At 42.4% G+C, this 15,085-nt stretch overlaps 1 protein-coding gene across 6 annotated transcripts in view; it reads left to right on the forward strand.

Moving 5' to 3' along the window:
* GAPVD1 (GTPase activating protein and VPS9 domains 1) overlaps window positions 1-13,272 on the forward strand; it is a 73,009-nt gene extending 59,737 nt beyond the window's left edge. For 5 of the 6 annotated variants that reach the window (XM_033427203.2, XM_033427206.2, XM_033427205.2 and 2 more), the window contains 7 exons: window positions 705-814; window positions 1,507-1,666; window positions 2,695-2,882; window positions 3,359-3,572; window positions 5,766-5,838; window positions 7,110-7,307; window positions 9,246-13,272. In XM_033427203.2, the coding sequence (XP_033283094.1) occupies window positions 705-814; window positions 1,507-1,666; window positions 2,695-2,882; window positions 3,359-3,572; window positions 5,766-5,838; window positions 7,110-7,307; window positions 9,246-9,386 (1,084 nt within the window). In that variant the 3' untranslated portion in view covers window positions 9,387-13,272. Of the gene's footprint in view, window positions 1-704; window positions 815-1,506; window positions 1,667-2,436; window positions 2,664-2,694; window positions 2,883-3,358; window positions 3,573-5,765; window positions 5,839-7,109; window positions 7,308-9,245 lie in introns of those variants that run through there. The other variant, XM_049710702.1, reaches the window with a different exon arrangement.
* The last annotated feature ends 1,813 nt before the right edge of the window (window positions 13,273-15,085 follow it).

Raw genomic sequence — 15,085 nt, forward strand, 5'->3', positions numbered from 1 at the left:
GAGCAAACTCTGGCTTGTTCTCGGAGGTGTTTCGACTCCTTTTTTTGGATGGCAGCCTTGGATGCTTTGAAGAAGCTCTGGTCCACGCCCTACATTCCCCTCCCAGTATGAAGGGCTGCCCTGCTGTGGAGGGTGACGCCTTACTGAAGGGTGCTCTGCCTGGTGGTGGCAGGTGGTTCAGTGGCGGAAGCTGAAAAGAAGCAGGTTTTGGCTCAACACAAAGTTTCAAGCAGCAAGGCAACAGAAAGGGCTTCTTGTCGGGGGTCAGCTTGTCTTGTGGCAGGATCAACATTCCTCAAGAGATGTGGTAGAAGGCTTCCTAAATGTGGGTGGTGAGATGGATCTGATGACGTCTGCTGACTCCCTCCCAGCCTGGGCGTAATCCAGCCTTGACTCTCCTCGTAGTGCTTAGCATAGAACTCAGCGTATGTTAGAAGGTCAAAAAGGATTTGTTTGATTCTGGTGACTTTACCGAATGGTCCTTGCCCAGAGCACTTTTGCAGCCTTGCTTCTCAGGTAACTAGAAAGCCCACTCCTTAAGTGAGGTGTCAGTAAGTTGAAAATTATCTTTTATTTATGACCACTTGAAACATTTGAGTCCTGACGTGGTAGCCTATTGATTTGTATAGTAAATATGATAATAGTTCATAAAATATGACCATATGTGAACAAAGAAATTAATGTATCTTCAACTCATTCTTCAGAGATGCAAAAAAGAAACTGAGGCTCGCTCTTTGTTCTGCGGATTCTGTTGCTTTCCCAGTGCTAACCCATTCAACAAGGAATGGTTTACCAGACCATACAGACCCAGAAGGTAAGTTGCTGCCTGATAGCTTATTTTTTCCTATATTTATACGTTGAACCATATGAATTGCCAGTATTCAACTGTATTTAAACTATACAGCAGGGCTTCCCTGGTGGCGCAGTGGTTAGGAATCTGCCTGCCAATGCAGGGGACACGGGTTCAAGCCCTGGTCCGGGAAGATCCCTCATGCCACAGAGCAACTAAGCCCGTGTGCCACAACTACTGAGCCTGCGCTCTAGAGCCCACGAGCCACAACTACTGAGTCCGTGAGCCACAACTACTGAAGCCCACACACCTAGAGCCCATGCTCCGCAATAAGAGAAGCCACCACAATGAGAAGCCCTAGCACCGCAATGAAGAGTAACCCCCGCTCACCACAACTAGAGAGAGCCCGCATGCAGCAACGAAGACCCAACATAGTCAAAAATAAATAAATAAAATAATAAATTTATTAAGAAAATAAAAATAAAAAAATAAACTCTACAGCAGTTCTGTACAGTTCAATGTAATACATTTATATTAGCTATCAGTTAAGGGCACTTTGATTATTGATGGCTCATTAAAATGTTCTCTGATTGATACTGCTTAGTTCTACTGATAAAAAGCGTAATTGACATCCCAAAGGCTGAGGGATGACCTTCAGCTTATGAAAAGCCTGTGGAAATTCTCAACAATAACAGAATTTTTATTTTTTTATTTAGACAATGAAATTGTCTGCTTCCTAAAAGTTCAAATAGCAGAAGCAATTAATTTACAAGATAAAAACTTAATGGCTCAACTTCAAGAAACAATGCGTTGTGTGTGCCGCTTTGATAACAGGACTTGTAGGAAACTACTGGCTTCTATCGCCGAGGACTATAGGTAATTATACCCCACATGTTTCACTTATACACCTCTTTTCAGCTGCAGGTATTTTCTTCTCGGTCCTTATTTCGGAAATGAATCTAGGCTCACCACAAAGTGCTTGGCTATGTTAACCTGGATGTAGATTTCCAAGGACTACATTTGGATATTTAGTCTGGAAATGTAGTTATAAATGAGCAGCTCTTCCTAACACAGAGTGCAGTTTACTTCAGCTTTGCCCCACCTTTAGTGGAGGGGACACCAGGATAACTAGGATATCATTTCCCTATTTTAGAGGGATAGAAAAGACTGCTTCCTTGGACCAGGGAAGCAGGTGTAGGTCTTGGAATCACTGCCCTTTGTCTGTTGCCAGTCCCTTGCTGACATTAAAATGTAGTTGAGAAGCTTAGGAAGTAAAGAGACTTAGGGAATGGGTGCTCTAATGATTGCTACGTTTAGACTATAAGCAAATAATTAGTGGTATGTTTAATGATCTAGCAGTATATTAACCTGTATTTTGTTGTCATTTTAGTCATTGTAGCAGTCAACTTCCTGTTAAGTATGAGGTTCTACCAGCATGGAGACTGCTCCAAAATAGCAGACCAACGATGCAAAGGGACTTAGCGATGTTTAGGGAATTAAGGGGCTAAGTGTTCAGCCCAGTAGATGATGTTCTTGACACACATGCAGAAGAGTTCTGTTTCTTTCTTTTTTTTTTTAATTGTAGTTGATTTACAATGTTATATTAGTTTCAGGTGTACAACATAGTGATTCGCTTTTTTTTACAGATTATACTCCATTTAAAGTTGTTATAAAACATTGGTTCTATTCCCTGTGCTGTACATTACATCCTTGCATCTGGTTCTGTTTCTTGATCTGGAGCATAATTAGTCCTCAGGATGGTTGTCTGCAGCCTGACATGCTAATTTGTAAAACCAAAGTCTTCGGAGTAGTTTTTTCATTTAAGGAAAAATCAGGACTCTTAGTCTCCGAAGAAAGTGTGCACCGTGTATGTCTGATGTCCTGCAGAGCATATTTCCTTTTAGGAAAAGGGCCCCCTATATTGCTTACCTCACTCGTTGTCGACAAGGACTGCAGACCACGCAGGCTCACCTGGAAAGGCTACTGCAAAGGGTTTTGCGGGACAAAGAGGTGGCCAATCGATACTTCACCACTGTCTGTGTGAGGTTGCTGCTTGAGAGCAAAGAAAAGAAGATCAGGGAATTCATTCAAGGTAACTAGAGACCTTTAGGTTAAGCTGTATGTTATTGGGAAGATTTGGGAATTTTTCTTTTGCTGCTTTTTTTGAGTACCTACCTGTCTAAGAGAAGTTCCTTAAATTTGCAATTATTTCTTAGTTATTAAACCTTGATGTCAAACCAATAAATTCCATGTTTATCCTGGATTGAATATCTATAGTTTATTAAAAAGTTGGGAGAGGGCTTCCCTGGTGGCGCAGTGGTTGAGAGTCCGCCTGCCGATGCAGGGGACACGGGCTCGTGCCCCGGTCTGGGAAGATCCCACATGCCGCAGAGTGGCTGGGCCTGTGAGCCATGGCCACTGAGCCTGCGCGTCCGGAGGCTGTGCTCCGCAACGGGAGAGGCCACAGCAGTGAGAGGCCCGCGTACCGCAAAAAAAAAGAATTCTAATAATTTCCTATTTGAAATTATTCAAATACTGTATTTTAAAAATTATTATTTTGCATTGGAGACTTTCAGAAACTCACGGCAGCTGATGATAAAACTGCTCAGGTGGAAGATTTTCTGCAGTTCCTGTATGGCGCCATGGCCCAGGATGTCATATGGCAGAATGCGAGTGAGGAGCAGCTTCAGGATGCCCAGCTCGCCATTGAGCGAAGTGTGATGAATCGGATCTTCAAACTTGCCTTCTACCCTAATCAGGACGGGGACATACTCCGTGACCAGTGAGTGCTTCTAAGTGTAATGGCCTGTGTTGGACTAAGTAGGAATATACCAGCCAACCCCATTATTTTAGACAAGCTATACGTGAGACTTAGTGTCTGAGTAGTGAAGGAAAAAATACATGTTACCTTTTTTCACCTATCTGAGTTATCAGAAAGAATGAAAATACTCTGTTTTCAGAGATGTGGGGAATCAGGCTGGAGGGTGTATAAATTGGTACAGCCTTTGTGGAAGGCACTGCTGTTTACTCTGTCTCAGCTGTTCTTCCCTTCTTTCTTCTACCTACTCTTATCCTTCAGATCTTCACTCAGACATCACTTCCTCGGGGAAACGTTTCCTGGCCTTTCTGACTAGGTTAAACACCCTGTCAGCCCTCCCTCAGGCCTGGATACCTTCCTTTAGCACTTGCCACAGTTGCAGTTTTACATTTGTTGGAGGCATGGTTTCTCAAGCTGGCACTACTGACATTTTGGGCCAGATAATTCTTTGGAGTGGGAGGCTGTCCTGTGCATTGTAGGACATTTATCAGCATCCCTGGCCTCTACATGCTACAGGCCAGTAGTACCCTGCCAGGTGTGAAAACCAAGGGTGTCTCCAGACATTGCCAGATGTCCCTTGGGGGCAGAATCGCCCCTGTTCCTGGCCACTGGTTTGTGTGATCGATTGATGAATGCCTGTATCCCCCACTGGATTGTTCCCTTTGTGAGAGCAGCAGCATAGTGCTTTTATTCATCACTCCATCAGGGCATCCAGCACAGTGCGTGACTTCTATTATAATATATGCTTATTATTTGTTTGGAATGAAAAGTTATATATTTGAAAATCAAAATATCTGGAATTGTATGGTATATGAATTATATCTCAATAAAGCCTATTCTTAAAAGTAAACCTAAAAAAATTAATCTTGAAAAAAAAATCTGGAATGATAACAGTGGTTATTTTGGGGTAATGAGGCTATGGATGACTTAGCTTTTTTTTTTCCTCTTCTGCATTTTCTTGACCACTGCTTTACGATGCTGTTTCTGCCCCAAGCATGTTGAGATGGCCACCGTGCCCCCCAGCAGTGACATGGGCTCTCTCTGTGGGCGACTCTCAAGGGCCCATGTAATAGGGTGGGGCATTGGTTGTTTCCATAAGATGTTTTTTTTCATGGAAATTTTACAATATTGTATGTACATTTGAGAAAGTTCACTTTCCTGTGGGTGGGTTAGGCTTATTCCAACCTGCCTCTCTCGCTTGTTCATAGTCTCAGAGGCTTTTTACCCCTCCCCAAGTTTCTGTGTGGAATTTGCCAAATGGGCCCTGTTTTCTTTCCAGAGCACCAGTTTTTGGCTTCCACAGTGGGATGAGGAATGGGGACATTCAAACTGTACCTACTGCAAAGAGCACCTTTGAAGCAGGTTCTTCCTACCCTCTCTTGCGTGGTGTTTCTGTGGGTTTGTAGAGTGGAGAGTTAATCCTGTTCTGGAAAGAACACTCAAAGTCAGGAAAGCTGGGTTTAGTCTCTGCTCCTAACCACTGTGTGGCCTTAGGCAAATCCTTCTCCTTTTTTTTTTTTTTTGCGGTACGCGGGCCTCTCCCACCGCGGAGCACAGGCTCTGGTCACACAGGCTCAGCGGCCATGGCTCACGGGCCCAGCCGCCCCGCGGCACGTGGGATCCTCCCGGACCGGGGCACGAACCCGCATCCGCCGCATCAGCAGGCGGACTCCCAACCACTGCGCCACCAGGGAAGCCCCCTTCTCCTTTTTAAGCCTAGTTATTGTCATCTCTGAAATGAGAGGTGGAGTGTCCTCAGAGTCCCTTGTCTAAGCATCTCTGATCTTTGGTTTCTGACCCCTGATCCGTCTACTTCCTCTTGGCCTATTTACCAATTAGTTGTCCAATTAGCTTCCAAAGGGCTCCTATGCTTTCTCCCTTGGAATGCTGTCCTAGTCCAGGAAAGGAGGGCTTCTCTACTCTTCTCCCTGCATCCCCCTGGCTTACTCAGCATTTCTAAGCAGATCCTAAATAGGAGATTTTTTTTTGACAAGACAGAGTACTTACAGCTAAGAGATAGTCTCAACTGTATTTGTAATCTGTATCTAGAAGTAAGTTTAAAACGTTTTAAATGTTTTGAAAAACATCAATTATGACTATCGGTGTACCTTATTTTCTGAAATATATATTTACTTATGTATTTTTTGGGGTTTTCAGAGTTCTTCATGAACATATTCAGAGATTGTCTAAAGTAGTGACTGCAAATCACAGAGCTCTTCAGATACCAGAGGTAATACAGGTTTATATAGTGTGGGTGGTATTATTTAATTAAAAATTGCTTGGTATACCATGTGCATGTTACCAGTTTTTCAAGGAAGCAGAATGTAATAAGTTGTACAACACCACTTGCACTAGATGCAATTTGGTCTAACTGTAAAGTTCTCAAAGGTCCTTCCACGGATTAAAATTCCCTGGCATGGGAAGGGACCTTAGTAGTGGAGAGGAGGGAGGGCCAGCATGGAGGAGGCCCTGCCCTGACGCCAGCCCCTGCAGACGGGTCTTCCTGTCCATAGCTCTGCTCCTCCTGGGGCAGCAGTGCTCTGCACTGATGCTTTTATAGTCACGTTTCTGCAGGAAAGTCCCATATGAAGAAGGGATCCGGTGGTACTTCAAAGAGTGTGAAAACTACTGTCCAGGAGAGGGAATTGAATCTGAATGTGACCTCAAAATTACCTTTTAGTTATTTATATTAGCATTTTTATCTGTCATACAACTCTTACAAACTCTGAAAATAGGAACGTTTTAGGTATACGAGTTTTCTGGTTGTTTTATTAAAATCCAAACATGAAGGGGACTTCCCTGGCAGTCCAGTGGTTAAGACTCTGTGCTTCCAGTGCAGGGGGCACGGGTTCATCCCTGATCAGGAAACTAAAATCCTGCATGCCGCATGGCGTGGCCAAAAAATAATAATAATAAAATCCAAACATAAATTGGCATAAAATTTTTAATTGTCTTCGATTTCTAGAACTACTGCAACAAAGGTACATATTAATTTTTAAAGTATCTTAAAAGTAGCTTGTTTGTGCTTTTGGAATCAGCTACAATACAGAGATAAGTTCCATTCTAGCTCTTTAAGAAAGATAAACGTTTGAAATTTTATGAGTTCTAGGTTCTGTGTTATCATATGCCTCTATTAATATATATCTGGGTGGTTTTTTTGTGGGGGGCCACGCCCGGGGCTTGCGGGATCTTAGTTCCCCAACCAGGGATCAAACCCAGGCCCATGGCAGTGAGAGCACAGAGTCCTAACCAATGGACTGCCAGGGAATTCCCTTGGGTGGTTTTATCTTAAAATGCAAAGCAAATAATTTAAAAGTTTAAAAGTTAAGCTTCGATCCTAAGCAGGAGGACGGGGAGGAATCGCGATTTGGTTTTACTGGAAAAAGGGAAAGGCAACAGCCTTACCCTTCGGCCTCCTGATGTGGAGGTCGCTCTGTTCGCTGCACGTAGTTGCCGCTTGATCCAAGATCTGTCTAACTGTCTCTGTGTTGTCTCACTTAGGTTTATCTTCGGGAGGCACCGTGGCCATCTGCACAGTCAGAAATCAGGACAATAAGTGCTTACAAGACGCCCCGGGACAAAGTGCAGTGCATCCTGAGAATGTGCTCCACGATCATGAACCTCCTGAGCCTGGCCAACGAGGACTCCGTCCCAGGAGCAGATGACTTCGTCCCTGTTTTGGTTTTTGTGTTGATAAAGGTGGGTCCCTCACTACCGTTAGTGAGAATAGTTTATTGGGTGTCCTGAGTCGGGTGGTGCAGATGTCACCAGATGTTAGAGACTTTGGCTCTTTTACAAGTTTCAAGCTCTGTGTTACCCAGAAAGGAAGTATCTAATGTCAAGTTTTGTTCTGTCCAGAAGTTAGGATTTTCAGAAGAAATGAGGGGAGGACTAGATTGCTAGAACATTTTCAGCTTTTAAAGCAGTACCTGAAGGCCTTGGTTGGAACTCAGATAATTACTGAACGAAAGGATGAATGAGGGCAAGTTCTTTTTATCATGTTTGTTTTTTTAAGTAAATTTATTTATTTGTTTTTGGCTGCGTTGGGTTTTCGTTGCTGCACGTGGGCTTTCTCTAGTTGTGTCGAGTGGGGACTACTCTTCGTTGCGGTGCGTGGGCTTCTCATTGCGGTGGCTTCTCTTGTTGCGGAGCACGGGCTATAGGCGTGCAGGCTTAGTTGCTCCAAGGCATGTGGGATCTTCCCGGACCAGGGCTTGAGCCCGTGTCCCCTGCTGGCAAGCAGATTCTTAACCACTGCGCCACCAGGGAAGCCCTTATCATGTTTTTACCATCTTCTTTCTCATTGAATTCTTCATAGTACTTATCACATAAACTACTACATTTACCAATAATCTTTCTCCTCTTTTAGCCTCATATTTTGTAATTGTACCTTTTTTTTTTTTTTTTTTTTTTTTGCGGTACGCGGGCCTCTCACTGTTGTGGCCTCTCCTGTTGCGGAGCACAGGCTCCAGACGCACAGGCTCAGCGGCCATGGCTCACGGGCCCAGCCGCTCCGCGGCATGTGGGATCTTCCTGGACCGGGGCACGAACCCGTGTCCCCTGCATCGGCAGGCGGACTCTCAACCACTGTGCCACCAGGGAAGCCCTACCATATTATTTTTAAAAGTACTGACATTTCTTTTCTTTTTTTGACTTTAAAGTTGCATCATTTAAACGGTTTATTTTGAACATTTTGGTCGGGGGGTGGGGAACCATACGGTTTGGGTGCACACAACCACCAAATAACTGCATCACCCATGTGCTCCAGTCAGCTCAGCCCTCTGTTGATGTCTAAAGTATATTTGACATATAGCTTTCTAATTCTTAATGTTTGCAGTATTTCTGCAACCTGAACTCTTATCTCAGAGCCAGAACCTGTAGGATCAATGTGTGATCAGCCTTCATAACTTTTCCTGTTGCCATTGCTCCTCTCTCTTCCACAGGTGGTGTTTAGTCTCTAGGCAGAGCCAGTTGAAGCTCCTTTGAAGGAGCAGGTCTTAGCCTGTCCTCCTAACTTAATACACCTGTGTCCTTTCTCTCCACATGAAGGTGAAAAAGCAGGAAATGTTCTGTGTTACCTCTTGCAGCAGAGGACATACTCTCTTTTTTAGTTCCCCCCCCCGCAGCTGATTCTAGCTGGACTTAACGAACCAGATATAACTCAATTCGCCTACAGCATTTCTTTCCTTATCTAACATTCTGAAATCCTGGGATGTTGAGTAAATCCACTGGGATTAGTTCAGCCTCTTTAAGGACCAAGGAGGTCAAGTGCTTTGTTAGGATAGAAAGCTCTAGATAGTTCAGCTAGGATTAGAACCTGAGTAGCCTTTCCAGTACTGTTGCTACTCATAGTAGCTGGGGTTTACAGATTAGTTCCAGAAAGGATTGGGGGGATTATTTTCAAAAAGACTGGTATCTCTCTCTCTTTTTCTTTTTTTTTTGGCTGCGCTGTGCAGCATGTGGGATGTGGGATCTTAGTTCCCTACCCAGGGATCGAGCATGTGCCCCCTGCAGTGGAAACATGGAAAAAAGACTAGTATCTCTCTCCACAGAAAAACATTTGAAGATGTTACTGTAAACTATATTTGCAGAGCTATACAGCTGAGTAATTGACTCTTTTATTTTTCACTTCTCTAGGCAAATCCACCCTGTTTGCTGTCCACTGTTCAGTACATCAGTAGCTTTTATGCCAGCTGTCTGTCTGGAGAGGAGTCTTATTGGTGGATGCAGTTCACAGCAGCAGTTGAATTCATTAAGACTATCGATGACCGAAAGTAACCAAGACCAAGGCCCACCAAGGCAGCAGACTGTTAGGGGGGCACACGGATCTCTTAGAAAATGTACCAGCTGCTTTGAAGGCTGAAGATTGTTTTTGTATAATATTGTACAGTGTTGAGACCTTTTAAAACAGATCTTTACTAAACAGATTAATGAGCTAACAAGCAGGTTCTCTTTTCTTTGGGCTCTTTTCCTTTCTGAGTTGCATATTTCATTAATTTCTTGTCCCCAAGTAGAGACTAGTACTGCAAAAAGGGACCACATTTTTCAGGTATTTTGAAATACTGAAAAGCAAAACAGAATCTCCTAGAAAATTCCTAGATTTCCGTTTATGGATACCCATTGTTTCTTTTCATTTAAAAAAAAAAGAGAGAGAGAGAATAGTACACCTCTTTTAAGGTGCTGTCTAATCTTATATGCATCTAATGGAAGGAAAATACCAGTTGCACTGAGGATTATAATAGTGGTGACATTAGTGGCATTATCTATAAATATACTCACCTAAATTGAAAAGCTAAGAAGTAAATGTAAATATAATATATATTTATATTTGATGTAATATGGACATCTTCAGATTCTAATAAACAAGGAATATTGCTGATAGTAGGTTGTCATGTACCCTCTTGTGAAATGGTTTCCTTGACAAAATTTAAGCTGAGCTTAAAAGCAAAAGGCGAACAAATACACAGAAGTATTTATTAAAGTGTAATACAGTTTATTGAACTTTCTAGGTGTGGAATTTGATGCACAGGGCTGCCTTTGATGAAGGGTGTAGAAATCACTGAGTACATCGCTTAGACATTTCTCACCATGGATGTCTTTGAGCCCGCAGTAGGAGATAGACTCTTTAATTGCCATACATTACATACAAAGGAACAGTAGATATCTAATACGTTCTTGTGGTACTTCTCATCTGAAATGCTAAATATAGTGTAGAAACCCCAAACAGAACTCCTTACAAACCTTTAACTGTAATATATTTTTGATGATGATTCACATTGAATGCACATACCAGGAATTCAGTGAATGTCATTTTATTAAAAACTAATTTGTATTGTCCGCTCTAGTGATACAAGTTTTACTAGTGATAAACTATTTTAATCAACCATACTATTCTTATGGGAAAAAAAATCTATTTTGGCAGGTTTCTGTGCCTTTGTTTCCCTCTTCTGAACAAAAGTATGTGTTTCTGTATTTTGGTTTGATTTTATGTTGATAATTAATCAGGAATGGGTTTTGGTGTCTGAGAAACTGGCCAAGGAAGCCCACCAAAGCTTCAAGTACAAGTCTTATACATAGGTCATCACTGACTGGTTACACTTTTTATGTTTCCTAAACATGTTTAGCTTCTTTTATAAAACTTGGTCCCCTACTTTGAGTCTCTTGTTGCTGGCAGCATTTCCAGGCATTTTTAAGGGAACTGTGGCCAACAGCCTTGAGCAGATGGGTACAGAGGCTGTCTCCTCCCTCTCTCCAGGAACCGTGTGCTCCATTGTTCCTAGAGAAGCTGGGTTTTCTTTATGCCTCGACCTCTTCTTGTTCCTTTATTCTAAAATGCCGAGATAACAAGTTGCATAGGAGTGTGGGATGTGGTTTCTGCCTTTTAGGGGGAGATCAAAATTAAAGTAGTACTAAAAAAATGTCCTGTGAATGTTGGATCAAAAAATCTGTGTTGAGTCATGTACTTCATGGGCTGTAACTGTCAAGCTTGTCTAGGTCTTAGAAGTCAAATCCCATCATAAATACTTGACAAGACAAACTGTCTACCACTATTTCTAAGGCCTAGGGGGAGTTTAGCATTTGACTCAATAAATGTTAAGTCAACAGAAGACTTGGAATAGTTGAAATTCACTGTTTTGGGATTTAACTCATAGGTCAATGAGAGATTTCTCTCCCCCATGATGGTTACTAAATCTAGTCCATGTTGTCACTGTGGAAATAAATATGAAGATGTGGACATTGCACAGGGCTCTTTCCTGTGGCAGAGAAGGTGGTGAGTTTGGGGTGGTGGGTTTGTATTTTGTGGAGGCAGGAGATTGGACTCTGCAGTGGGCTGGAGATTGGGCTTGAGACAGTGTTGAGGGTAGGACCCCAGGGCTTTGGCATCAGAGTTACACCTGAGGCATGTGGTGGCAGAGAAGCACAGCTCAGCTGTCTAAGCTGTTTTCCTCTGGAAACCTGTCAGGAGTGAGGACCACTTCAGCATAGACCATCACTGGTTTAATTTCATGACAGCGTTTATTATAGTGTTGATTTCTGAGTTTAGGAATTGGTAACTTTCTGCATGGCAGTGGTGGGGTGTGAGATAGGGAGTAATTTGATTTTGCTCTTTCAGGAAAGAGGAATAGTTGTTCTTTAGATGTTTCTTATCACACTTCCTCCCGGTACATAGTTTATATGAAGGATTGTGCAAAAGTATAAAATCACATATAGGAAACATTCGGTAGCCACCGATTATTACATGGAATTTACAAAGGTAATAAATGTTAAATGTTCACTGAAATCTTGTGGAATTATGTAATGAAAAATCAGTTTATATTTTGTATTAATACTCTGCTTCTGGAGACAAGTAATAGAAATACAGATTGAAGATTGTCCTTGTAAAATTATTATTTTTTAAATCTAGTAAACATTTTGTTTTCTTTCTCTACTTTAGGTCAAATCTCAGCCACAGTTACTGATTTCTCCTGCTTTTTCTTTTTAAAAACCTGCTTAGGAAAACCTTTTTTATACAGATATGAAATTGCTGTAAGAGGATTAGGCTTTGTGAAGGGTCGAAAATAGATGTGGATGTGATGCATGGTTTTTCTTTCCCTGTTGTGTCCTGGAAGCCTTTAATGTAGACTTTCAACATACATGTTCCTGAGATGCATAAGTGAGAGAACAAAAACCCGCGCCAGACCGTGAGGAGGCCACGTTCTGGCCACGAGAAGCTGTAGCTGACTGCGTGCCAGTCGGCACCGTTTCCCCATTGCCTACCATGGGAATTCCATGGGCCAAGTGAAGGTCGATGTTGTGAAGTTGTAACACTTCCTCTCTCTGATAGATTGAGTGTGAAAAAGGAAAGTAGGAAACACTTGCTCAAAATTGTTAATGGATTGCGTAGCAGTGATAGAAACGTTAGTGGACTCAGCTTCCTCCATTTATGTGTGTCCTAGACTTTCTCTTCCCTCCCCATTCCTGCTTTATTTCTTAAGGAAAAGTCTGCCCTCTTTTTAGTTCTTTTGACTCTAGTAAGTTTATCCTATGTGTAATGGCCATACTTTGGGGGGCGGGAGGGTGGGAATCAGAAACAGTCTTGAAGCTCAAAGAATTTTCTGTGAGTAGATGAATAGTGATGAGCTATTTGAGATCCTTTGAATGCCAAAATGCTTGAGAATGTTGCCAGATTAATAATCATTTAATATATTTTATAGTGTAGGTTACCCAAGGAGTAAGGGTGACCGGGAATAGCTTTATTACTCTTGAGAATACTTGGAGAAAGGAAGATGCAGTTTGCTTCAGCATCAAGGTGGGTGCAGTTGAGCTGTGGGGTCACCACGGAGCCGCGTGTCCTACAGGCCTGTGCTCAGCGCAGGTTAACTTCACGAGAGAGGAAGTCCTCTACACTTGGTTAATGGCAGACAGTGTGGGCAGGGGCCACACGCCTTAAGAATTCACCTCTGCTGAGTTGATATCCTGTCTTGTCTACTGTATTCTTGTGCTTCACCTGTATTCAATAGCTCTGTACTGCCTCCTCTCGAAACTGATAAAACCTTATATAAGCCTCAGTTAACGAGCTTGCACCATCTTGTATATGTACAGGAAACCCATCATGTCTCCTAATGTGATTACTCATGTATGATATCATTGTGTAAAATTGATTAAAAAAGGGAGAGCAGTTGAATTCATTGGGTTTTATGTTTCCATCATCTATTTTGTATTCAGAAGCGTTTCTGAAAATTTCTTTGACTTCTCAGATATTACTGATGTTCTCCATGAATTCACACCTGTCTTTTTCATCTGAACATCTAAGGGTATTTGTGAAGTGCAGTACAGGAAGGAATTAGAATCATCCAGCAGTTCCTAAAGAGATGGTGAACGTTTACTCTTTTAACCCGGTTCCCGTCTGACCCCTGTATCTGGTAGCTGTTCATCAGCCCTAGTTCTGAGCGCAGAAGTTTAAATCACGGTGGTCACCGAAGCCCATATTAATCTCAGCTGAGGGGAGTTTCTGTTAGCCAAGGAGCCCTTGTATCGGAGGCAAGCTCACTCCACTCGCTGGTGGAAAGGCGCTTTCCCCATATTGATTGCACTTCATTTGGAAGGGAACACTTAAAAATTGGATTAGGGCTCAGTTTTCATTCAGTCTGTTCAGTATTAAAATTAATACTGTGACTTGCCTAGAACTGAAAATAGAATTCAACGTTTCTTGCCAACTTGGAATTACCTATGTCACCTGGACTCTTGTTATATTTGTGCCCACTCAACACTCTAAGTAACTGTCTCTGCAGCTTTTCCCAGAGGATGCAGAGCTAGTGATGGTGTTTAGCTAGGCCTCCCTGCAGTGCTGCCTGGAATACGTGAAATCAGGACGGAAGCTCCTCCTGGCTGTAATGTGTCCTCTACCTAGAGATTTAAGTATTCATTGAAAAGCTTTTGCTTCAGTCGTTTCATTCCAGAAGAATCCTACTCCATCTTCTTAGGGTATCAAAATGCAGTACATAGACTTTTAAAAAAATTGATCGAAGAGGCTGGAAAATCTCTGGTTGTGGGGATCCAGCAAACATCTTTCACATTTTGTGCTAAAATGGAAAAAGCTCTCAGTTCCCAGTCACTGAACCTGCTGTAGACAGTGCACATGAAAACCATGGTAATCTTATCTCTGTTAACTAGGAATTCAGCATATTGCTGGCCAAAAACATTAAATTTTATGCTCCTGTGAAAAAAAGTATCCAGTGTGATTTTTTAAAATAGAACATTTCATTTCAGCTCTCCTTAGCCCTCCTAGTTTGTAGTTTTGACAAAACTTTTGTTACCAAGGCTGTTGGTTAATATACATAACTGCTGGTGTTTCATATCAATAATTCCTGGTGAATTCAGTCAAGGGATCTATCTGATCTGACTCACTCTGACCAAATGGATTATAACCTTTGGGGGTGGCACCCAAAACAGGTCCATTATTAAGTGCCCTAGGGAGTTCTAGAAACCAATGTTTTCCAGACTTCACTGTTGAGAATCATCTGGTACTCTTGTTGGTAAATCAGAACCCATAGGGGATGGGACAGGAATCTTTCAACAAGTACTCCAGGTGACTTATTCTCACGGAAGTTTAAGGAGCACCGTGAGTCAGCATTTCACGAAGTATGGACCAGTGGACCACCTGCACCGTCCACCTGGGGATGATAAACTGCCAACTCATTATCCCACCCCGGGCCCATTGAATCAATTTTGGGAGAAAAGCCTGGGAAAAAAATCTGCAGGCCTAGCAAACTCCCCTTCCGACTCTGATGCTCACTAAAATTTGTGATCTGTGAAAAAGGTGTTCAATTGCTAAAGGCTTAGTTAGCTCCACGTCCCTAAGGGGTCTGAGGGAGGAAGTCCCTTTTAAAGGATAAAGGACCTGGCATCCAGTCCATATCCTTTAATGACAGTTTTTTTTTTTTAATTTGCTTAAATCTAAGTATTATCTGTATTGATAATCTGTCTGGTTATGTAAA

This window comes from Orcinus orca, chromosome 6, assembly GCF_937001465.1.
Source record: "Orcinus orca chromosome 6, mOrcOrc1.1, whole genome shotgun sequence".
NCBI classification, from domain to species: Eukaryota; Metazoa; Chordata; class Mammalia; order Artiodactyla; family Delphinidae; genus Orcinus; species Orcinus orca.